Below are 24,901 nucleotides of genomic sequence, written 5' to 3'. Positions count from 1 at the left end.
CCTTTTATTTGAACTCTGGTATTTAAAGAATTTTAAGCAGAAAGACAGATCAGAAAGAAAATGGGTTTTCTAGACAAACCTAACTCAGGGCTGGCTCTGAGACAAGGTAGCTTATTCTGGCAACAGCCATACAATCCCCCCGCTACCCCCATTGTAATAATCCTCAGAGTTGCTCTGAGGAATAAAGATGATGTAAGTAAAGCAACGGATCAGGCTACCTGCCATCATAGTTAGTGAATCCACCATGATGAAATGAGTTATTTTTTAAAAACAGCTTTACTGAAATTTGCATACCAAAAAGTTCGCCCATTTTAAGTGTATAATTCAATGAATTTTCATATATTTACAAAGCTGTATAACCATCACCAAGCTCCAAGTGGATTAGACCTTTCAGTTTCTATCAATTAACTTCACCTGTCATTTAAAAGCAGGTAGGCAAAAACTGCCAATGACCCCAAGTTTAAAGGATAATGAAAAGGGCTTTATTTTGTTAGTTTGGCTTCCCACCTTCTGAGGGCAATGGGCTAACTTTAGTAAGACAAGTCTCACTTAAAAAAAAAAAAAAATATATATATATATATATATATATATATATAAAAGGATTGTGTTGTTCACAGCTTCACTGTCCTTCCTTTTCACAACTTGGCAAGCTGACAAAGCCACAAAGTGACACTTAACTTCTCACTTCAATTTAGCATCACGATATTGCTGGGGCAGGGAGGTGGGTGTCAGGCACAAAAGAGGCAGGCCATGGCAGCATAAGGACAGATCACATTTTTCAGAAGTTTTAAATTATTAACATACTGAGAGATGGTACTTACTGAGCTTGTAGCTTTGTGCTTTATTCATTTAGTGCTGACATTATTCCAATTTCATAGATACAGGGGAAATTAGAAAACTAAGCATCATTTTCTCAGACCCCATTAGTGACAGAGAAGGAATAAGTCACGTTGCAGTGAAGACAGTAAAAAGTGAAATTCTCAGAATTAATCCACCGGCATAAGGTTGAATGTCAGTCAGTGATTGAGGCTGGGCAGAACAGCTGAGCCCCCGAGCCCACTCCTCTTTCCCCCAGTGGAGCTGCCAGGGGCAGAGACCAGGCCCTGCTAGGGCCCTGGGCAGCTGCTGGTACTCACAGCACTCCTGCGCCGCCCGGATGCACAGCTCCTCCGCCGTGTACTCTCCACCGCCCAGCCGGAGAGGCTCCCTATCCGACAGGTAGAAGAGCACCTCCACCCCCGGCTCAGGGGCCTCCAGATTCATCTCCGCCTTCTTGGAGCTCCTCATTTTAGCACAGAAAGCCATGGCACTGCAGTCCTCTTTTATATTTAGATACTGGAGTGGAAGGAAAATGAGATTACATGGTCATTCTAGGTGCTAAAAGTTGGTCAAAGAGTGTTTTGAAGGGAAGCAAGTAGAAAGATATGGTATTAGATAAGGACCTCCCTCCTGCTCCTTCCCTCCATGAAAATCAAATGCATGGGAGCTTACAGCAGGAGCAACCATGGAAGGTAATCAATTATGCACTCTAATGAATAAATTATTGTAATACCATATTCTCAAAAATCAGAGTGATTTAGACATGACCTAAATTTATATTCTCTATTTCCACATAAGTTACAGCTGAAAAATGTGTCTCATTCTGGAACCACTGATGTTAATGTTACTAATATTCCTGCTACCACTAGACCTACTGGCACAAATTATACTGCCTTTTAATTTTATGTCTATCTCCCAGTAAATGACAAGCTCAGTGAGGGCATTAACTATCCTTACTTATCTTCATGCCCCTAGAATCTACCTCGGGGCTGGCTCTGAGACAGTACACACAAAAGGACTACGGACTCATGTTCATAAACTACATGGACAGGTCATGAGAATTAATGAGTGCAGCCAGGCCCCTTCACCCCACAGACGGGGAGGTCAATGGGCTGCACTCTGTGGCACCAGAATGTGAGCCAGAAGCCTTGCTTTCAAAGGTCAGAACCCACGGGTGAGAAGTTTGCAAATAAGTTACTCACCTGAGGCCCCTTAGTGGGGACAGAAACTAGAATCAAAGAGCCAACCTCAGCAACTTAACCTTGGATGCAGAGAGAAAAGAGGGGGAAACTAGAGAAAGCCTTATGTGTTCTTTCTCCCCCTCACCCCAACACCAAAGGCCTCAAACTAACTTCTCTGACCCCAGGTTCCTACTTTCCTCCTGCCTACCAAGCCAACCTTCACTTTGCCCCCAAAGCACACATCAGACCCTCTAAAGACTCCCCATTAATCTAGAGACCAACTCTAAGCTCCTATAGGGGCCTTCCCTCACCTGGCCAGCTAGCTTCACAGGACTCATCTCACATCACCCTCAGTCTCTTACTTCAGGCTTGAAATCCACAAAGCTGCCATCTTCCTATTACCTACCCCCTAGTCCACCCACAACCAATGTAATTTTTCTCATTTTCCTGCCTTTGTTCAGGCTGATCCTCCACCAGGAGTACCTTCGCACCTTATCCCTTTCATGGCAAACTTCAATTTTCTTTAGAACTCAGCTTGGATATTACCTCCTGCAGGAGGCCTCCACTGAACCTCCATCCCACCTCCCCATCTCCTGAGTTAGATGCCCTCTCTCAAACTCACCACACTGCACTGAGCACACTGAATTACTATCCTCTTATTCAAATGTCTGTCTCTCTCTCACTCCCACGTGCTATGAGGTCCTTAAGGACAAGGTCCATGTCGCCCATCTCTGTACCACCAGTGCCTAGTACAGAGCCTGCAGAATGGCCCAAAACAAGTTACAGAAGGAGGGCCACTGGCAATTCTTCTCGTCAAATTCCTGTGCTTAGTCTATTAGCTGCCCTGGTGAAGAGATACTTACAGGAAGGACACAAACCAGATACTCCTCAAGCCACAAATTAAGAGGCATTTGGTTTTACTTGTTTAATCACCAAAGTAAACCTGAAGATCAAATTTTTTCAAAGACCAGGCAGAAAGATAAGCTCGTACTCATCTTAAGGTTCAGATCAACTATCAAAGAAGGTTTTAAAACCCAGCACTGGGCTTCCAACTCTACCCTCCAATGAAAAATAAGAGATGAAAAAACAGTAGCTCAAGGCTGCTTCATAACATAAAAAAAACCTTTCTCTTTAAGACTCTGAACAAAGCAGGGGAAGCATTCAAAGATGGTGTTATACCCTTTTACCGTAAAAATATAATCAGGCAATTCATAATTATATATGTAGAAGATGTGGGACCATCTGAAATAGAAAAAGAAAATACAATGTCCAACAGGAGAGGGCTCAGTAAACAAAATTAAGAGTATCATCACAAAGGAATACTATGAGGCTGTTCAGTTCAGGTCAGTTCAGTCACTCAGTTGTGTCTGACTCTTTCGACCCCATGGACTGCAGCACGCCAGGCCTCTCTGTTCATCACCAACTCAGGGAATTTACTCAAACTCATGTCCATTGAGTCGGTGATGCCATCCAACCATCTCATCATCTGTCATCCCCTTCTCCTCCCGCCTTCAATCTTTCCCAGCATCAGGGTCATTTCAAATGAGTCAGCTCTTCACATCAGGTGGCCAAAGTATTGCAGTTTCAGCTTCAACATCAGTCCTTCCAATGAATATTCAGGACTGATCTCCCTTAGGATGGACTGGTTGGATCTCCTTGCAGTCCAAGGGACTCTCAAGAGTCTTCTCCAATACCACAGTTCAAAAGCATCAATTCTTCGGCGCTCAGCTTTCTTTATAGTCCAACTCTCACATCCATACATGACTACTAGAAAAACCATAGCCTTAACTAGGTAGACTTTTGTTGGCAAAGTAATGTCTCTGCTTTTAATATGCTGTCTAGGTTGATCATAACTTTCCTCCCAAGGAGTTAAGCGTCTTTTCATTTCATGGCTGCAGTCACCATCTGCAGTGATTTTGGAGCCCAAAAAAATAAAGTCTGCCACTGTTTATCCATCTATTTGCCACGAAGTGATGGGACCAGATGCCAAGATCTTCCTTTTCTGAATGTTGAGCTTTAAGCCAACTTTTCACTCTCTTCTTTCACTTTCATCAAGAGGCTCTTTAGTTCCCCTTCACTTTCTGCCATAAGGGTGGTATCATTTGCATATCTGAGGTTATTGATATTTCTCCCAGCAATCTTGATTCCACCTTGTGCTTCATCCAGCCCTGTGTTTCTCATGATGTACTCTGCATAGAAGTTAAATAAGCAGGGTGACAATATACATCCTTGGCATACTCCTTTTCCTATTTGGAACCAGTCTGTTGTTCCATGTCCAGTTCTAACTGTTGCTTCCTGCCCTGCATATAGGTTTCTCAAGAGCAGGTCAGGTGGTCTGGTATTCCCATCTCTTTCAGAATTTTCTACAGTTTGTTGTGATCCACACAGTCAAAGGCTTTGGTATAGTCAATAAAGCAGAAATAGATGTTTTTCTGGAACTCTCTTCCTTTTTTGATGATCCAGCGGATGTTGGCAATTTGACCTCTGGTTCCTCTGCCTTTTCTAAAACCAGCTTGAACATCTGGAAGTTCATGGTTCATGTATTGCTGAAGCCTGGCTTGGAGAATTTTGAGCATTACTTTACTAGCGTGTGAGATGAGCGCAATTGTGCGGTAGTTTGAGCATTCTTTGGCATTGCCTTTCTTTGGAATTGGAATGAAAACTGACCTTTTCCAGTCCTGTGGCCACTGCTGAGTTTTCCAAATTTGCTGACATATGGAGTACAGCACTTTCACAGCATCATCTTTTAGGATTTGAAATAGCTCAACTGGAATTCCATCACCTCCACTAGCTTTGTTCGTAGTGATGCTTCCTAAGGCCCACTTGACTTCACATTCCAGGATGTCTGGCTCTAGGTGAGTGATCACACCATCATGATTAACTGGGTCGTGAAGATCTTTTTTTGTACAGTTCTTCTGTGTATTCTTGCCACCTCTTCTTAATATCTCTGCTTCTATTAGGTCCATGCCATTTCTGTCTTTTATTAAGCCCATCTTTGCATGAAATGTTCCCTTGGTATCTCTAATTTTCTTGAACAGATCTCTAGTCTTTCCCATTCTATTGTTTTCCTCTATTTCTTTCAACTGATCACTGAGAAAGGCTTTCTTATTTCTCCTTACTATTCTTTGGAACTCTGCATTCAAATGGGTATATATTTCCTTTTCTCCTTTGCTTTTTGCTTCTCTTCTTTTCACAGCTATCTGCAAGGCCTCCTCAGACAGCTGTTTTGCTTTTTTGCATTTCTTTTTCTTGGGGATGGTCTTGCTCCCTGTCTCCTTGTCTCCCTGTCTCTTACAATGTCACGAAACTCATTCCATAGTTCATCAGGGACTCTATCAGATCTAGTCCCTTAAATCTCTTTCTCACTTCCACTGTATAATTGTAAGGGATATGACTTAGGTCATACCTGAATGGTCTATGGTTTTCCCTACTTTCTTCAATTTAAGTCTGAATTTGGCAATCAGGAGTTCATGATCTGAGCCACAGTCAGCTCCCAGTCTTGTTTTTGCTGACTGTATAGAACTTCTCCATCTTTGGCTGCAAAGAATATAATCAATCTGATTTCAATGATGACCATCTGGTGATGTCCATGTGCAGAGTCTTCTCTTGTGTTGTTGGAAGAGGGTATTTGCTATGACCCGTGTGTTCTCTTGGCAAAACTCTGTTAGCCTTTGCCCTGATTCATTCTGAACTCCAAGGCCAAATTTGCCTGTTACTCTAGGTGTTTCTTGACTTCCTACTTTTGCATTCCAGTCCCCTATAATGAAAAGGACATCTTTTTTTGAATGTTAATTCTAGAAGGTCTTGTAGGTCTTCACAGAACTGTTCAACTTCAGCTTCTTCAGCATTACTGGTTGGGGCATAGGCTTGGATTACCGTGATATTGAATGGTTTGCCTTGGAAACGAACAGAGATCATTCTGTTGTTTTTGAGATTGCATCCAAGTACTGCATTTCAGACTCCCTTGTTGACTATGATGGCTATTCCATTTCTTCTAAGGGATTCTTGCCCACAGTAGTAGATACAATGGTCATCTGAGTTAAATTCACCCATTCCAGTCCATTTTAGCTTGCTGATTCCTAAAATGTTGACGTTCACTCTTGCCATCTCCTGTTTGACCACTTCCAATTTGCCTAGATTCATGGACCTAACATTCCAGGTTTTATGCAATATTGCTCTTTACAGCATTGGACCTTGCTTCCATCACCAGTCATATCCAGAACTGGGTGTTGTTTTTGCTTTGGCTCCATCTCTTCATTCTTTCTGGAGTTATTTCTCTACTCTCCTCCAGGAGCATATTGGGCACTTACCGACCTGGGGAGTTCACCTTTCAGTGTCCTATCTTTTTGTCTTTTCATACAGTTCATGGGGTTCTCAAGGCAAGAATACTGAAGTGGTCTGCCGTTCCCTTCTCCAGTGGACCACATTTTGTCAGAGCTCTCCACCATGACCTTGGATGTCTTGGGTGGCCCTACATGGCACGGATCATAGTTTCATTAAGTTAGACAAGGCTGTGGTCCATGTGATTAGATGGATTAGTTTTCTGTGATTGTGGTTTTCATTCTGTCTGCCCTCTGATGGAGAAGGATAAGAGGCTTATGGAAGCTTCCTGATGGGAGAGACTGAGGGGGGAACTGGGTCTTGTTCTGATGGGCAGGGCCATGCTCAGTAAATCTTTAATCCAATTTTCTGTTGATGAGTGGAGCTGTGTTCCCTTCCTGCTATGTCCCCGGGGTCAAACTATGGTGGAGGTAATGAAGATAATGGTGACCTCCCTCAAAAGAGGCTGTTAAGGTGATATAAACCTATTTGAACCAATGGCTGAAAGATGTCTGTGACACACTGCAAAATGAAAAAAGCATAGTATGTACATTATGACCCTTCTGGTATTGCATATGTACAATCTGGAAAAACAGACAACAAATTGCTAACAGTGGTGAACATCTAGGAGGAATTATGAGGGAAGTTTGACTTTATACTTCCCATTCTCCTGTAGTTAAAAAAAAAATCTCCAAAGTAGCACATGCAACATTTGGAATGAAGAGAAATTAAAATAACAATTTGGAAAAATGAATGGCTATAGTAAGGTAGTACTACAAGTTTAAGATCAGTTTCATTATTCTTTATAGAGACTATTTTCTGTTTTGTCTTTCTTTTAACGTGCAAATGTACATACCTGCATTTATCCGGCTGTCCAATGTCCCCTAAAATGTAGACTGGATTTTCTTCTCTACTTTCCAAAACCCATTCAGAGCTGAGCTAAAAACAAAGATAAATAAATAAATCAGCTGCAGAGGTAACTGCATCAGAAAAAAAGAGGACACTTTCGAAGCAGCCTAAACCAAAAGCAGGCAGGAAAAAGCATTTCAGAGGAACAAGCTGGGGGAGGGAAATCATTGATGAGGACACAGGATAGAGAGGCATCCTAGGGCATAAAAATCAAACAAGACATTATTCTCACTGCTTCAAGGAAGAAGCAGGGCCTTTCGCTTCGTGGCACAGAGTGCCCTTCCATGTGAATGGGACCATGGACCTTTTCTGTCAACAACCTCTCTCCCCTGAGGCTGTGAAAAACAGTTTAGGATACCCAAAGACATAAACTTTTATTTCCCATTTCCACTTCCTTTAGAATCACCCTCCTCCCAATCCAGTTTACCCATGGCTTCATTTTAATGGTGAAACAGCAGATGGTATGGTGATAGGAGGAGGGCCTGAGAACAAATCTGACCAATGATGCTTTCAATTCACGAAATATTTTTTGAGTCATTTTTATTTGAAAACTTAGGCAGTAAATAAAGGCCCTCCCAACTTCCCAACCTCACCTCAAAGCCTTAATCATACTAAACAAGAATACCATCTTGATTCTGTAGAATTAAAGTGCCTGGTCCCATTCTTACCACTAACCACCAAAACCACCACCACACACAGCTCTGTATTGTTTTAACAATTTTCCTTGGTGCTTCTCACAAACTCTTTTTAAGAGTAAGACTAAACTATTTTTGCAAGTAAGGAGCAACCACTCTTAATGATTTGAAATGGCTGCCAAATTAATAAAGATTATTGTCTCAGTTTTCTGTTGGCCATTCCACACATTTTAGCAGAATCTAGCTTTAGGAAGAGTGCAGTCCCATGCATTACATGGCAGAAGTGGAGGGGTGCCTGGGGAAAGGGAGATGAGTTACCTCTGAGGCTGCAAGGCCAGCGTTCATACAGGACCTTACAGTCGAGGTGGGAGACAGCACAAATGAACACACAAAAGCAACCTAAAATCAGAACAGTGGGTGTGGCATGATGTCACCTTTATGACCATTGCTAATTCGGTGACTGATACTAGACAGGGCTTCTCTGAGAAGGTTTGGTGCAGTATGAGTGCAGGCTCCATTGCTCTGTTGTGTCTTTGCAATCCCATAGACTCTTTGTGATCCCATGGACTGCAGCTTGCCAGGCTCCTCTGTCCATGAAAATTTTCCGGCAAGAACACTGGAGTGGGTTGCCATTTCCTACTCCAGGGGATTTTCCCAACCCAGAGTTCACATTCGAGTCTCTTGTGTCTCCTGCATTGGCAGGTAGACTCTGTACCACTGTACCACCTAGGAAGCCCTCTTTCTGCAGTGTATAAGGCAAAACCAATGACAGGAGGCCAGGCAGAGGATACGATACAACTTTTGATGTGATGACTTTGACTTGGCTATTTTGTCATGAACAATTTTTTAAAAATTCAAACAACAAAACACTATACTTTCGGCTTCAAAATTTTATATAACCAATTGACTTAACTAGATAAATAGATACCCTGCCCTGCAGCAAAACAGAAACCTGAAATGAGCTACATGCTAACACCCTGCTTTGGTTCAGAAGCAGGGATTCAAATCCCATATTTAGGAGACTCATTCAACAATTATTTTTGAGCACTTCTTCATGCCAGAAGCTGAGCTACATCAAAGAGGGTGCAATGAAGAAGAGCAATATGGTCACTGCTCATGTGGAGCTTACAGTCCATAGGACTAACAAAATCAAACAAAGATGCACAGAAAGACGTAATTATAAAGAACTTAAAATGCTATGAAGGAAAAAGAGCATATAATGATGAACATGATCCAGTATGGAACTTAAGAGGAAGTAACACTGAGCTGAGATGGAAGAGCTATCATGCAAGGTCGGGAGACACCAGTTTGGGTAAAGGTAGAGCATGTGCAAAGACCCTATAGAGGGAAGGAGCCAGTCTGTCTCCCCAGCTGCATAAACAGAGAAAACCCTCCAAAATGCCTTTTGTGTGTGAGTAAAGAACAGCACTAACCCATTCATACCTGCTCACAGCAGAGCATGTCTCAGGCCTTGCTACCTGTTTCTTGTAGCATGCTCCCAAAGATGAACAGAAATCAACAAGACAGGCTCCATGCTTTAAAGCAATAAGAAGCTGGCCCCAAACCAGAAAATGGACACACACTCAGAACCTTTTAGAGCAGGAAGGGACCTGAAGTTCCACCAGGCACAGGCTCTTTCAGAAGGGCTAACATGTAAATCTTTTTAAAACTTACAAAGCATTTTAATATGCACCATCTGGTCACATGTTATTTGAACACGGGAATCATGAGGTTGCTCTGGGCCTCATAGAAGATTGAGGATCAGACTAAATCACCAAGATTCTATCAAAACCTATAATCAGAAAGGGTTTCGTTTTTCCCTTATTCTTTCTCTACTACAAGCAACACTATATTGAAATCACATTGTACCTATTTTCAAGCTGACCTTCAGTATTAACTGGACAGGATAACAAAATGGTATCGATTTGTGATGTTTAGCCTAGAGTTTAAACTCTTGAGAAATCAAGATCAGCAACAGAATTTCTTGACAATAAATATTTACTATGCTATTTTTATAGGCTGATTCAGTAAGAACAAAAGATAAAAACTTAAAACACACCCATATAGCACTTAAAAGGCATGCTAAGCACTTAAACCTAAGACTGGTGACCCATATGAAATGATGACTCATTTAGAATGACAAGTGTCTTTTGGTACTACAGCATTTGACCAATGGCTTCATTCAACTAACATTCCCTTCCAAATAAACTAACCAATATGCTCTAGCTACTTAACTCTTAGAACAAGCAAGAAAAGAGCAAGATCAATTATAAATACTTTAGATAATTCCAAGAAATCAATTCAAGTTTCTTGCTACAAGATACAAAAAGTAAATCTTTAATGCTAGAAAAACTGACCAGTAGGAATCACTCAATACCCTTTAAAAATAACATGATCCACTGGATTCCATTCCCAACTCAAATGAATACAAAGAAGCTCAGAAAATAGGAAGGATAAAAGTGAGTAAACAAAGGCTCTTTGATGATATCAGTGAATTCTTCCACCCTAATCTACCTACAAATTTTAAAAAATTTGAAAGAAAACGCCTTTCTTCCAATGATAAAGGATTACTTTAGTGGTTCAATCTTGCAGATGCTACTGCACATGAAAAAAAAAAACAGGGAACTTTTGTAAATTCTCAATTTCTGTTTTTTTACAAAAGACTTTTGCAAGAGACATAAATATCTAATACTTTGTGAATGAGGGGAAAGTAACAGAAACAAAACTAGATTCTGTGAGTCTGAACAGGACTAGCTACAATAAGTGGGATAGTACAACTATTTTTTAAGAAGCAAAATTCCAGAAATCAGTGTCTGAAGATACAGAAAGTCTGTTAAATTTTCAAGGACATCTTTTGAACTACAAGTATCTATTAGAGAACATAAAACTAAATTTTGAACAGTGGAGATGATAGACATGAAGACAGATCATATTAATATTCACAAGTATGATGGTAAGAATATGACTGCCTTGGGCCAAAGGCCATGGCCAGGTTCATATGATAAATAGATTGGATGGTGGTTAAAATCGATGACAAATATATATGTATAACTGAATCACTCTGCTATACAACTGAATCACACTCTTAATCAAATATACTCCAATATGAAATTTTTTTAAACAATTTTTAAAGAAAGGCTTGTCATTAAACAAGGAATAAATGAAAGTAAAATACAAATTTTTTTAAAAAATCAATGACATGACTTAAAATATTTTTATTTTTACTAGAGAAACCAACACAACTACAGTGAGTTACTTTATGGATGCCTTAAAGTTATCAAAGCTTTTGATTTCTGAAGTAGAAAATACAAATAAAAATGTTGATGAATTAAGATATAAATCCAGAAAAATTGAAAAGGAAAATTTACAATTTAGAAGATGTCCTGAAATTAGCTGCTTAATATATTAAGAAATGTTAAAACTGAAGATCTTACACGTTAACCACCTCAGCAGGCACCAGTATTAAGGCTGCTGGGGAAGCCTGATGCGACAGTACAAGCTCCAAGAGGGCAGGGGCTTCTGTCCCTTTTGTTCCATGCTTTATAGTATTAGGGAATCAGGAAGAAGCTAAATGGCTCAACGAAAGATGAAGGGAACAAAGCAAGCAACATTACCCAATGGAAATATCACTGTAATTCAGGGTGTGGTTTTATTGCCTCTATATGCATCTAGCAAGTGGACCTTGAGAAGTCATTTTAATCTGACCCATCCATGAACCTGAAAAGAAGCATCTTGTCCGACAGATCAGAAAGATCTTTCAAAAAAATTTTCCTGAAGCTCCTACAATGCCTTTGTCAAGTGAGGCTACAGAAAGATGTTAGTGCTAAAGTGATACAATGCAGGCTTTAAGGCAGAGGACTGAAGTGGGCTGTCAAGTTGCTTAGAAGAACAAAGAATAAATAAATACGGATTCTGAGCAAAAGCCTGGTCACAAACCAAAGCCCCATTTCATAAGTCTCAGATGACACAGATGAGCAGTTAAAAGTCTGAGCTGGAGTCCTAAGGACCCCAGTTTGAATCCTGCCTTCCCCACTGACTGGCTATTATACTCTTAGGCAAGTTACTTAACATTTCAAACCTCAGTGTTCTCAGCTGTAATTGGAAGGATAAAAAACAAAAGAGCATTTATCTCCTAAAGCTGTTAAGAGTTAACTTAGTTAATGCATATAAAGCACCTAACACAGAGTGCAGCAGGCAGTAAGCATTCCTACTTTGCTTGCAATTTCTGTTAAACTGATTACAGCTTGATGAATGCAGTTCCAGTCAAGGAAAGGGAACTCCAGTACATACCAAGCATCTGCAACATCTCATGCATGAAGCAGGCGTGTGTACTTCATTCTCATAAAAAGCACAAGTTTTAGGCCAATCGGTGGAGGTGTCAGATGTCAAACATGTGACCAATGCTAAAGACCCAGTTCTTTCCACGGGGCATAGAAACTGCTTTTAAGCGCCCTCCCATCACCAACACTACTGTCTTCTCTGGCTTCTTAGCACTTTCCATAGTCTAACATTCATCTAGGAGACTGATCTCACTCCAGGCCACTCCCTCCAGACACTGAAAGGACTGTCATTCTAACTTATGGGTGCCGGGGGAAGGGATAGTTGGGGAATTTGGAATGGACATGTACACACTGCTGTGTTTAAAATGGATAACCGACAGGGCATAGCACAGGGAACTCCACTCCATGTTACGCAGTGGCCGGGATGGGAGGGGAGTTTGTGGGGAGACCATGGTTACACGTGTATGTGTGCTGGGTGCCTTTGCTGTTCACCTGAAACTGTCCCAACACTGTTTGTTAATCGCCTATGCTGCTGCTGCTACTGCTAAGTCGATTCAGTCGTGTCCAACTCTGTGCAACCCCATAGACGGCAGCCCACCAGGCTCCCCCGTCCCTGGGATTCTCCAGGCAAGAATTCTGGAGTGGGTTGCCATTTCCTCCTCCAGTGCATGAAAGTGAAAAGTGAAAGGGAAGTTGCTCAGTCCAACTTGTAGCGATCCCATGGACTGCAGCCCACCAGGCTCCACCGTCCACGGGATTTTCCAGGCAAGAGTACTGGATGGGGTGCCATTGCCTTCTCCCCCCAATACAAAATTCAAAAAAAAAAAAAAAGTTTTGTTAAAAAAAAAAAAAAATCACTACCACTGAAGGGCCCCAGGCCCTGCCTGCATTCCAGCCCATAAGTAACTGCACTGCTCTGGCATGAGGGTAGGGGTGGAAGGTGTGGGGAGGAAGTTCTGATGGGCCTGAAACAGGCCCACCCCAGTGAGCATGAAGCCTCCTAGAGACCCAACACACACACAAACACTGGGAAAGCGTCTTTCTTCCCTCTCAATCTCATCACTGAGGGCTTTGCACCCACCAGAGCCTTGGCAACGACTGTGTCTGTTGCTCCCAGTGCCCCCTGCTTTGCCGAGTCCCAGAAAACTGTTCTGATGAAGGCATCACAAGATGCTATGCAAAGCTGCTGGATTCCAGCCAAAAAGATGACATAAATACAAAATCTGCTTTTTTTTTCCTGTCAGCAAGTCAGAATTATGGCTTTTCTATATGCCACTCCTGCCACACAGAATAACTCACTTCTAACTATAGCAGCAATTCCAGGAATACCCCAGAACCGTAAGTGCTGCTTCATTTACAATAAACTTCTAGGGATGATCAAACAATCAATGCCATCTCGATGGGCTAGGGCTCTCTGCACTGCTCCCCGTGAGCCTGCTTTCCCTGAGAGACTGCTTCTGATCAAAGGAAATATATAATATACGTGTTTACCTAAAAGCCACACTGTATCAAAATGCTTTGCTATCCCCCTTTTTTCTCCTTTTACCGCTAATGCATCTATAGTGTTACTAAAGAGCACAGAATTTAGAGGTCAAAATATGGTGACAGAAGTGGATTCTCCAGAGATGAAAGTGGGGGGTGGGGGTGGCTTGTCTTCACCTTCTGTGCTTTCTACCATTCATTGCTGAAATACTTATAAAACACCTGTACCTTCACAATAAAATCTTGCAGTTGCCTGGTACTTTATATCTTAAAAAGGGCTTTCACATCTATAACCACATTCAAGTCTCACAACTCCTTATAGATGAGAAGACTCAGCTTCAGACATTCCCACGGTCAAGCGACCAGTGAGTGTCAAGACAGGGCTTAGACACATTTCTCAGCCTCCAGCTTCACTGCCCTTTCAGTTTGCCACACTCCTTGAGCAAGGTGCAGGCTTTGGGGGAATCTGGCAAGTAGATGGGGAAAAGTGGAAACAGTGCCTGACTTTATTTTAGGGGCTCCAAAATCACTGCAGATGGTGACTGCAGCCATAAAATTAAAAGACGCTTACTCCTTGGAAGGAAAGTTATGACCAATCTAGACAGCATATTAAAAAGCAGAGACATTACTTTGCCAACAAAGGTCCATCTAGTCAAGGCTATCGTTTTTCCAGTAGTCATGTATGGATGTGAGAGTTGGACTAAAGAAAGCTGAGGGCAGAAGAATTGATGTTTTTAAAGTGTGTTGTTGGAGAAGACTCTTGAGAGTCCCCTGGACTGCAAGGAGATCCAACCAGTCCTGGGTGTTCATTGGAAGGACTGATGTTGAAGCTGAAACTCCAATATTTTGGCCACCTCATGCGAAGAACTGACTCATTGGAAAAGACCCTGATGCTGGGAGGGATTGGGGGCAGGAGGAGAAGGGGACGACAGAGGATGAGATGGTTGGAAGGCATCACCGACTCGATGGACATGAGTTTGGGTAAACTCCGGGAGTTGGTGATGGACAGGGAGGCCTGGCGTGCTGCAGTTCATGGGGTCGCAAAGAGTTGGACACAACTGAGCGAATGAACTGAACCGAAAAAAGTAGACGCTTAAAATCTAAGTCCACCTAAGCCCGCCAGTCCATTGAGAGCTGGCAAGATGAACATGTACATGGGGAACCTGAAGAAATAAGATGCAGAGGGGATGCTGAGACAAGAGTTAAGAACTACAGGAGTCAAGGAGAGAGAGGGCTGTGAAGTGACCAGGGAGAGCAGACTCTGTTTCCAGCCTTGAATAGTCAGTCTAAAAAGAAAAGAAGGTGCAGCTGTCCTGGAAAAGGGCTGGAGGGAGGAGGCACAGGAAGGGCTAGGCAGACCAGGAGGGTTCAGGCAGGAAAGAGGGAGACACAGTGAAAAGGTGAAGCAGGGTCAGACTGAGGAATGTGTGTGTGTGTGTTGCAGACAACAAGTGTGTGTGTGTGTTGTAGACAAGTGTGCATGTTGTAGACAGTAAGAAGAGTGTGTGTGCTGTAGACAACAAGAAGAGTGTGTGTGTGTGTGTGTTGTAGACAATAAGAGGAGTGAGTGTGTCTGTGTGTGTGTGTGTGTTATAGACAATAAGAGAAACTGCCTGGTACTGAAAAAGCCTCTAACGCTTTCTGAGTTCAAATCCCGTGTAATAAGTGTTACACGACCTCTACAGTTCTTCACAGAACAGAAGCAGTTAGAAGCCTAGGCCTGGAGTCACCCTAACCTGGGTTCAGACCCCAGCTCTACTGTCTGTCTGACCTTAGCCAAGTTTTTCAACCTCTTCAAGTTTCTGCTTCCTCTGGGATTATTAAAGTATCTACTTTACAGGGCTGTTGTGAAGATTCTAGATTTCTCTAAACCTTTTCTTCTACAGTAAGTTTTTCCTGGCTCACACTCAAAAAGCTCACAGTTCATTAATCTGTTTTCTGTGAATATAGTCAAGGCTTTTGAAAATGTTTAGATTAAAAAAAAAAAAAAAAACCACACAGAAGTCACAAAGCAAATAAACCCTTATCGTACAAATGCTTGAAATCATATTGTGCTACACCCTAACACAACTAGGTCTTCATCAACTTGTACTTTCAGAGTGTCACGATGCAAAGACACAGAACCTCTTGCAGATATGCCATCTGGCGAAACTTGAAGGTAACTATAACTCATAGGAATATACAGGAAATAACCCTGAATCCCCTCCACCCCTCGCCAACTTTTACTAATTTATTTGTGTGTCTGCTGCATATTCACCTCCTCCGTCTATTATGTACTAAGCTCTTTGGAGATAGAAATCCATCTAATATGTGCCCTGTAATTCTTTAACCACTTAGGGTTCCTGGATACAAACAACAGACACCAGCTCTGTTTACCTTAGGATGAAAATAAATTAAGGGAAAGATTTAGGAACACAGAAACAGTCTGATAACAACATCATTCTAGCATGGCCACCACTGGTTACCAGCCATCACCAAAACTGACTCCTGACTCTGCCGTTTCCACAAATGACCTCAAGCCACGCCTATATATTTGTGCCCTTCCCACCAGATGTAGGTGGCACTAGTGGTAAAGAATCTGCCTGCCAGCGCAGGAGACTTAAGAGACATGGATTCAGTCCCTGGGTCGGGAAGATCTCCTGGAGAAGGGCACAGCAACCCAACTCCAGTACTGTTGCCTAGAGAATCCCATGGACAGAGGAACCTGGTGGGCTACAGTCCATAGGGTCACACAGAGTTGGACACCACTGAAGCAACTTGGCACACGTACACTCCAGATGCAAAGTCTTGCAACAGAGAAATCCAAGAGGCTGGGCTTGGTTCACCCCCCGTTATGTTTCCGTACCTCCTTCAACTTTCATAGCAAAAATGGACGATCACTTCAGAAATGAAGGATGTTCAGATGCTGGAACGTCAATACAAGTTAACTGCTATCAATGGCAACGCCTACCCCAGTCTATACCCTAAAGGAGCTCAGCTAGTGACTCAAAAGATAAGTGACACTGGGGAGAAAAATAAAGGGAAATCTCAAGAAAAGTGTTTCCCTATATGGGCCCCTGCACCTCTACTCAACCAAGAAACTGTCATCAGGTTTTATGTTTAGACTTGAAATAGCCTGCCAACAGTCTCCAGCACCGCACCGCAGGCAAAGCTCCTCTGTGAACCGTGTTTGCACAGTGAGTAATCCACTTGGTCTTCACCAAAGCAGCAGACTTGATCGTGGGGTCAACAGGCTCCTCCCTCCAGAGCATGGCTCCTCTCTTTCCTCCCCATCTGTCCAAGTTCTCTGGCACCAGCTGAGAGGCCAGTAACAGTTATGCACCATTATCTGACATCCTGGGAACCGATGCTAACAGCCATGCTTTACTTTTTTTGGTCTACAGTAAGAAATGAAACACACAGCACATGTGCATATATGATTTATAAAAATGAGCTTCATAGAAAAATATTCTTATTACATGCAATTTGCTATTTTCTATTCTATACTATTTTGTTCTTTAATAATAATAGAGTTTAAACGCTAAACAAGAGCCACAAAATCAGAGTCCACTAACAAGTAATAAAGCACCATTTGAGAAACACTGGTTTAAAGGATTGAACAAGATTACCAAAATAGAATTTACTTTATAATCACTGTTTATAGTCAGTCAGCTGAATATAAAACAATGAAATGTATTTCATCTGGAATCCCTTTGACTATCAGCAGGCCACTACTCTTCTCCCACACAGTGCAGTCTCTGATGTTTTAACACAAGCAGCTGCTCTGAGATCCACGGTACACTGCCACACTCAGTCTTCATTTCACAATACAGTTTCTTCTCAAAGAAAGCTCTTCGGCTGGTTACCTCCTAAATCCATATAATGTTACCAGAGACCAAGAAAATGTGGAAACAATACCTGCAGAGCATGGAAGATTCAGGTTTTAAATTCTGCCATTACCCATGATTTATTCCCACAGTCCCCAGTTTCTAACTATAGAATCACATCTCCTAGTGATATTTTACAGTAAACTAAGAAATTCAAAGTCCATTCTGTTTGCTTTGCATCTGTGCAAATTTTTCACTGTATTTTTATGGAAACAAACATTGTAAATGGAGAGAAGAATTCAGTATATCGCCACCAATGGGTATTGCTAGGGAGAGGGATAGCTTCCCAAGCCCTTAAGATTTCAACAGTACATGGATATGTACTGTTTGATGAATGTACATGGATGAATTGGTGAGGAATCTTCTGTAGCAACTTTATGCTTTTCTACCAGTAACCTGAAAAAAGCTATTCTCTCTCAACATACTTACTTTATCCTCTGTTCATAAGAAGGCAGAACCTCAGTGAGACACTTTTGTGTACACTTAAAGCGAGGTACTAAGTAGGTCCAGAGCATGACTACATCCATAATTCTTTTATCAAAGAGCCTCTGTCTACTTGAATTACACTTGAATTTAGCCAAAACTTGACAACACTTGAATTTAGCCAAACAGGCATCCATTTTATTGTACCAAAATATTCACTGGCAATGTCTGGTCTTCATTCATTCCATTGAATTTTCCTTTTGGTATTTTTGGGGGAAGGATGAGAATGGCACAGATTCCAGGTGCAGAGCTTCTTTGGTCTCTCCTTTAAAGGGAATAAAAATGTAGAAAGAGAAAAGGGGAGGATAATTTGCTAAAAGCACTTCAAAGATAAATATTATGTTAGGATGTTAAAGACAAATTAGACTAAAAAGAAAAACATAAACATAAGTATAACTAGAAGGAGTAACTCCCTTGCTCCTGGACATCATTCATTAGGTAAAATAACCAACCAAACAAAAGCTCATCATGAAAAGCCTGTGAAGCAGAGTTTAGTGGGAATAAAAGAATGCAAGAAAAGATATATGAAAGGAGAGTTAGTCATCCAAGAATGTGACAAAATAATAATACATGATTGGTTGCCAAACACAAGACACACCCAATCAAAGCAAAATAACTGTTCAAAAGAGAACGTGTGAGTGGGGAGCTGAGGTAGCTAATCCAATCCAGAGAATTCAGAAAAAAAAGCACGATGGAGTTAAACATTCTAGCCAAGAAGACATGAGCAAGAACACTGGCCTTGCCACTCAGCTGCCTGGGATCAAGTTACTTTTTAACTTTCTGTGACTGTTTACTCTTTGGCAAATAAGGATAACAGCAACTCTTTGACAAGATCGGTTTCAACTCTGAGAGAAAATATATATATACATCTAGTAGAACACCTGGCTCCCAGTAGGCATATAACAGTATGACCATTCTGGAGCAGGTGGGATTTGAACAGTGCCTTAGGAATGGGGAAGATACAAATAGGAAGAGAACAGTAGCTGACTGAGGGGAACATTCCAAATAATGGAAACCTGAAAAAATAGCAAAAGAAGGAAAGGGGGCAGGGTAAAACCCTTTGGGGACAGAAGGTCTGTGTAGAACAGAAAGAAATGGGGAAAGGGAGAAAGCTGACACCAGCTTACAGCAGATCATAATTGCCCAACTGAGGAGTATGGACTTTCTTTTGAGGAGAGAACCCCAGAGAAAAACTCAAATCCCCAGGCTCACATGAATTCCTCAGAAACGGGAAAGTCTCCCAGCATGTGAAAATGTGCCACGTGGGGGTGGCGGGGACTTCAGACCCAGGAGATGCTGGGGAAAGGCATGGGGACACTTTAAATTCATCTGTGGACAGTAATATCCTTCTTTTAAAACATTTTAAGTGAGTCAACTAGTCCTTGATGAATATACAGGCACTACACTAAGACTGTACACTAAGATTCCCCACCTCCCCCTTCCCCCAGTGTGAACATCCCAAGACAATAAAAGTTAACTGAGTGACCAGCCCCAAATAGTGCCACTGGTAAGAGCTAATTTGAATATACACATGAGGGATCCATACTTTAACCCTGCCTTACTATGTACACATAACTCCCACAAAGAACTTTAAAATAAATAAATAAAATGAGATGCTAGAGGTATTCTTCTGTGAATTACACTGTGAATGAGTCAGAAAGTTTCCCAAAGCTTTTGTCCTCACAGCTGAAGAGGCAGCCTGTCTGGGACGTTTCTAAGAGCTCTGGGGGAGTGAACATGTTGATTCATGATCCCCTGTAGAGCAGCCTCACAGAGGAGTTCATGGGGCTACCCTTGGGAGTCACTCTGAATTATTTTTGTAACATCTTGTCCTTGGATAAAAGGGAATACAGAGTCAGAAATAGGAGGTCAGAAAATCATCTATGACTCAGTAGAGTTGTTTACACAGCCTTGTTTCCCTCATTTCCAGAGTCAATGTTCTAGATAATTAATAGGCACAAGGTACCCATGTTTCCAGGGATCTAAATATGGCAGAATTCACAAAAACCGTGTTAAATGCAAATTTCTCTGCCTTTGATGATTCAGAAGACCGTATCAGACCTTCTCAGACCTTCAAATCATGATTTTGACCAATTTTCGTTTCATAGAACCATTAAGAGGTGGAAATGGAAGAGTAGAGGAATCCAATTAACAGAACTTGCATGAACAAGTTTCCTTGCATGACCATTCATCAAAACAGCCTCCATGAGTTTACATAAACATTTTACCAGCCCATGGAGCTCTCTCTTGTCCAGCCAGGTGTTCCCTGAACATTTCTGTCTTGGCCTAAAGAACTGGCCGTCCAGCGCATCACACCTGTGCTCACCGCCACAAAGCACAGAAATGCAGCACAAACGAGTCCTCGGATGCCACGTCTCGTGGATCCCACGCTGCACTACAATAAATATTAGTGAAGAAACCCTGCCTTTTTAGCCTTTCTCCAAATGAGTACAAAAAAGCAAAGCTGGCGTAACTATACAAAACCATTAACTAATCAAGATCAATAAACGGAAAGTCAATAAACACAATTATATACTTTTTACAGCTTACAAAGCACTTTCAATACATGATCTCCATTAATCCTCATAATACTTTTAAGTATCATTCCTTTTATTTTAATAATAAGCAAACTAGGCCTAGAGATACTAAGTGCCTTGTAAAAGGTCACATGTATTTATTAACTGGGACACATATCCAAGTCATCAGGAGGCAAAGGAACTGGAAACAACTAAAGAAAAAAATGACAAATGATCATGGTGAAAAGGTCAAGTTTCACAAACAAATTAAAATAACAGGATGCTATTTTTTTAATCTGATCAGTCAATGCAGTAAAGTTGTTTTTAAATGTAGATACCATCCTGGATTAGAGTTATATTGTTATCTTGAAGATAACTATTGTTATCTTCAAGTTATAAAAGTTATTTAAACTCATGGTAATAAAAATATACATTCAACAATGTAGAAACATATCACTGAAAAGCAAAAGTTCCTCTCCCTACTTGCCAGGGATAATCACTATTCAGTTTTTTTGTGCATCCTTTTTTAAAAATATTTTATCTTACTTGGCTGGGCCAGGTTGATCTTCACTGTGGCCTGCAGGATCTTAGTTATAACATATGAACTCTTAGTTGCAGTATGTAGGATCTAGTTTCCTGACCAGGGATTGAACCTGGGGCCCCCTCCACTAGGTGTGTAGAGTCTTGGTCACTGGACCAGCAGGGAAGTCCCTACTCAAACCTTCTTGAGGACAATCTGGCTTCATATCAATTTGGACTAAAAATCCTCACATCTTGATTCAGCAACGCCATGACATATTAATGAGAAAAACAGGTTACAAAGCAGCCTGCAGAGGATGACCTATGCTGTATACACACACACACACACACACACACACACACTACCCTAGAGAGAGAAAAAAGATGGAAGGTGGGGAGGACACTGCTGGAAAGATTACCAGTTTAACAGGTGCCTCTGGGATGAATGATTACTTCATTCTGCACACTTTTTAAGATTTTTTTAAAGTATTCTACCACAACTAGGTGTTGTTCTAATCAACAGGAAAAGTAATTTGCGCAAGTTATACAAGGAGTTAGGGCTGGGATCAGAGGTTCAGGAGACATGATTCCTAGTCAAGTGTTGAAGCCACTCTACCTGCTGTAATTTGAAAACAGTCCAACAGTTAGTAACAATCCAAAGCAATTAAGATGTGACAAGGCAAAAGATAATTATTTGTTAATGAGTGATAGAGATATTAAGTGCTACGACTTCAGAGGAGAAAGAGGTCATTGGTTCACAGGATGATTCCAAAGGTGTCAGAAGTCAGAAATTTAGACAGGTAAAGAGCAGAGTTGAACTCTATCTCCAATGAAGATGAAGGTGTGATCAAAGGCATCAGGAAGAAAACCAGTACGTCTATCTGGTGGACAGTAAGCAGACAAGCATATTAATGAAGAAAAGCAGGAAACGGGACCAAGGAGGCAAACTGAGATGGAAGAGGTGATGGTGGACTGGAGAGAGGGCCCAGGAGTCACAGAGTGCTCACCCCTCCAAAAGGTAAATAAGTCCCAATCATCCTCACTCCTCTGTCCCCATCACGCCATCATTTCTCCCTCAAATTAGGGCAACGGTCTCCTAAAAAGTTCCTGCTTTTCTTTTCATCTGCCTCTATTCCAGTCTCCACAATGCAGCCTACTTCTAAACTGCAAATCTGAAAATCTTATGCCTTCTCTTAAACTCCTTTATTTTCTGCGCTCTTAAGAAAGATGGACTTTCACAGCAGCACTTATAAGCCTGCTCAGGACTGTCGACAGAACTGTGTCTTCACTGTCTCTGAGCCTCATGAGGGCAGGGACTCTAGCTATTATGTGGCTATACGCAGCACCCACCAGGGCCCAAGGTACAGCAGATGTTCAATAAATGCTTGTGGAAGGAACAGAAGTTTAACTATTTCCTTTCCCAGCACGCCTTTGCTGACCACTCCCACTTTCCTCTAGAAGTACTCATCCAATCCAGGTCAATGGCATTTACCAGCTTGCATTCAAGAAGCTGTTTTATAAATACGTTAAATGTATAGTTATAGGCCTAACTGAACTGCACAAAATCATGTAACTTAATTTTTTTTTTTTTTTGGTATCTTTCCCCACCTAAGATTTCACAATTTTGGGGGAGTTCCCTAGGTGAAAGGAAGAAGAAAGTTTCAACACAGCATATCAAATCAATTCAATTGGGCCAGGAAGTAAAATAAAACTCAAGTTTATAATAAATATCACCCAAATGATTTGTTATAGAAAAATCAATGATAAATTGTGAACCAGTTCTACAGGCACAGTTTTAAAATATACCCTTACAATATTGCCCTGTGAAAGCACTGAATTTTTTTTAATTAAAAAAATTTTTTAATTGGAGGATACTTGCTTTACAATAATACTTTTTGGTTTCATACATCAAAGTGCACAATTCAGTAACTTTTGGTATATTTGTAAAGTTGTACAACCCTTACCACTATCTAATTCTGGGACATTTTCATGTTCATGCCCATTAGCAGTCATTCTCCATTCTCCCCTACTACATCCCCTGACAGTCATTAATCTATTTGCCTATTGTAGACATTTCATATAAACAGAATCACACATTATGTGGCCTTTTGTTTCCAACTTATTGCACCTAATATGTCAAGGTTCATTCATTTTCCTAGATCTATCAGTTTCAATTCCTTTATAAAATGGGTTTCAACAAATGGTGCTGGGAAAGCTGGACAGCCACATGCAAAAGAATGAAACTTACATCATATTCAAAAATCAACTCAAAACGACTACATTCTTAAACATAAGACCTGAAACCATTAGACTCCCAGAAGAAAACACAGGAAGTTCCTTGATGTCTTGATGACTGGTGATGATTTTTTAAATTTGACACTAAAAGCAAAGGCTATATCTGTAAGGGTTTAATATAGAAAACATATGAGGAACTCATAATTCAATAGCAAAAACAAAACAAAATTCCATAAACAATCCAACTGAAAACTGGTCAGAGAATCTAAATGGACATTTTGCCAAAGAAGACAGATGGTTAACATGTACATTAAAAAGCATTAAACATCACTAATCAGAGAAATGCAAATCAAAACCACAATGACATATCACTTCACATCTATTAGAATGGCTATTATCAAAAAAAAAAAAAAAAAACACCAAGTGTTGGCGAGGACATGGAGAAAAGAAAACTCTTGTGCACTACTGATGGGAATGTAAGTTGGTGCAGCCACTATGGAAAACAGTGGAGGTTCCTCAAAAAAACAGAACTAGTAACGTATGATTCAGGTATTTATCTGAAGGAAAATGAAAACACTAACTGGAAAAGATATTTTCATCCCCTATGTTTAACTGCAGCATCATTTACAATAGCCAAGACTTGGAAGCAACCAAAGTGTCTATCGAGGAATGAATGATGAAGAAAACATATATATACAAACACAATGGAATATCACAAAAAAGAAGGAAATTCTGCCATTTATGACAACAAGGATGGGCCTTGAAGGCAGTATGCTAAGTGAAATAAGTCAGACAGAGCAAGACATAACTGTATGATCTCACTTACATGTAGAATCTTTAAAAAAAAAAAAAAGAAAGAAACGAAGAAGAACTCAAATACCAAGAATAGACTGGTGGCTGGCAGAGGTGGGGGGTAGAGGAGTGGGTGAAACAAGTGAAGGCGGTCAAAAGGCACAAACTTCCCGTTTTCAGATAGACAAGTCCTGAGCATGTAATGTACAGCACAGTGACTACAGCTAACGACGCTGCATTGTATATCTGTAAGTTACTAAAAGAGAAAATCTTACAAGTTCTCATTGTAAGAAAAAAATTTTAACTGTGTAGCGATGGACATTAAATTTACTGTGGTAATCATTTCAAAGTATAAACACACACTATACTATGTTGTACACCTAACATAATGTGTGCCTAGTTGCTCAGTCTTGTCTGACCCCATGGACTGCAGCTCACCAGGTTCCTCTGTCCATGGGGATTCTCCAGGCGAGAAAACTGGAGTGGGTTGCCATGCCCTCCTCCAGGGGATCTTCCCAACCCAGGGATCGAACTCAGATCATCATGAATGAATGATCTATTGACCTGACTGAAACTAGAAGGTCTAAAGTAAACAACATACCAGAAATGTATTTTTTTAATGTGAAAAAGAAAAGAAATAAAAGTTTGCAAGAATTAAAAAAAAAAAAAGGAACTAATACAGCTGCTGGTAATATAAAGTCCTTGTCAGAGATAAGAGAACAAAGTGGTTGCTATCTTGACCATAACTCTAAATGGCACCTTTTCTCATGAAAGTTATGGTGGGAAATTTCCTGGTGGTACAGTGGTTAATACTCCACAAATCCACTGCAGGGGGCATCAGTTTGATCCCTTGTCAGGGAACAA

The 24,901-nt window shown here is 41.0% G+C and overlaps 1 protein-coding gene across 5 annotated transcripts in view; it reads right to left on the bottom strand.

Moving 5' to 3' along the window:
* JAK1 (Janus kinase 1) overlaps positions 1-24,901 on the bottom strand; it is a 139,292-nt gene that overhangs the window by 52,220 nt on the left and 62,171 nt on the right. For all 5 annotated transcript variants that reach the window (XM_061411719.1, XM_061411723.1, XM_061411722.1 and 2 more), the window contains 2 exons: positions 7,177-7,259; positions 1,137-1,335 (listed from right to left, as the gene is read on the bottom strand). In XM_061411719.1, coding sequence (XP_061267703.1) covers positions 1,137-1,335; positions 7,177-7,182 — 205 coding nt within the window. In that variant the 5' untranslated portion in view covers positions 7,183-7,259. The remainder of the gene's footprint in view (positions 1-1,136; positions 1,336-7,176; positions 7,260-24,901) is intronic.

The sequence above is a fragment of the Bos javanicus genome, chromosome 3 (assembly GCF_032452875.1).
Source record: "Bos javanicus breed banteng chromosome 3, ARS-OSU_banteng_1.0, whole genome shotgun sequence".
In the NCBI taxonomy this organism is placed as follows: Eukaryota; Metazoa; Chordata; class Mammalia; order Artiodactyla; family Bovidae; genus Bos; species Bos javanicus.
The sequence above is the reverse complement of the archived record's forward strand: the minus strand, read 5'-3'. Positions and strand labels throughout refer to the sequence as shown.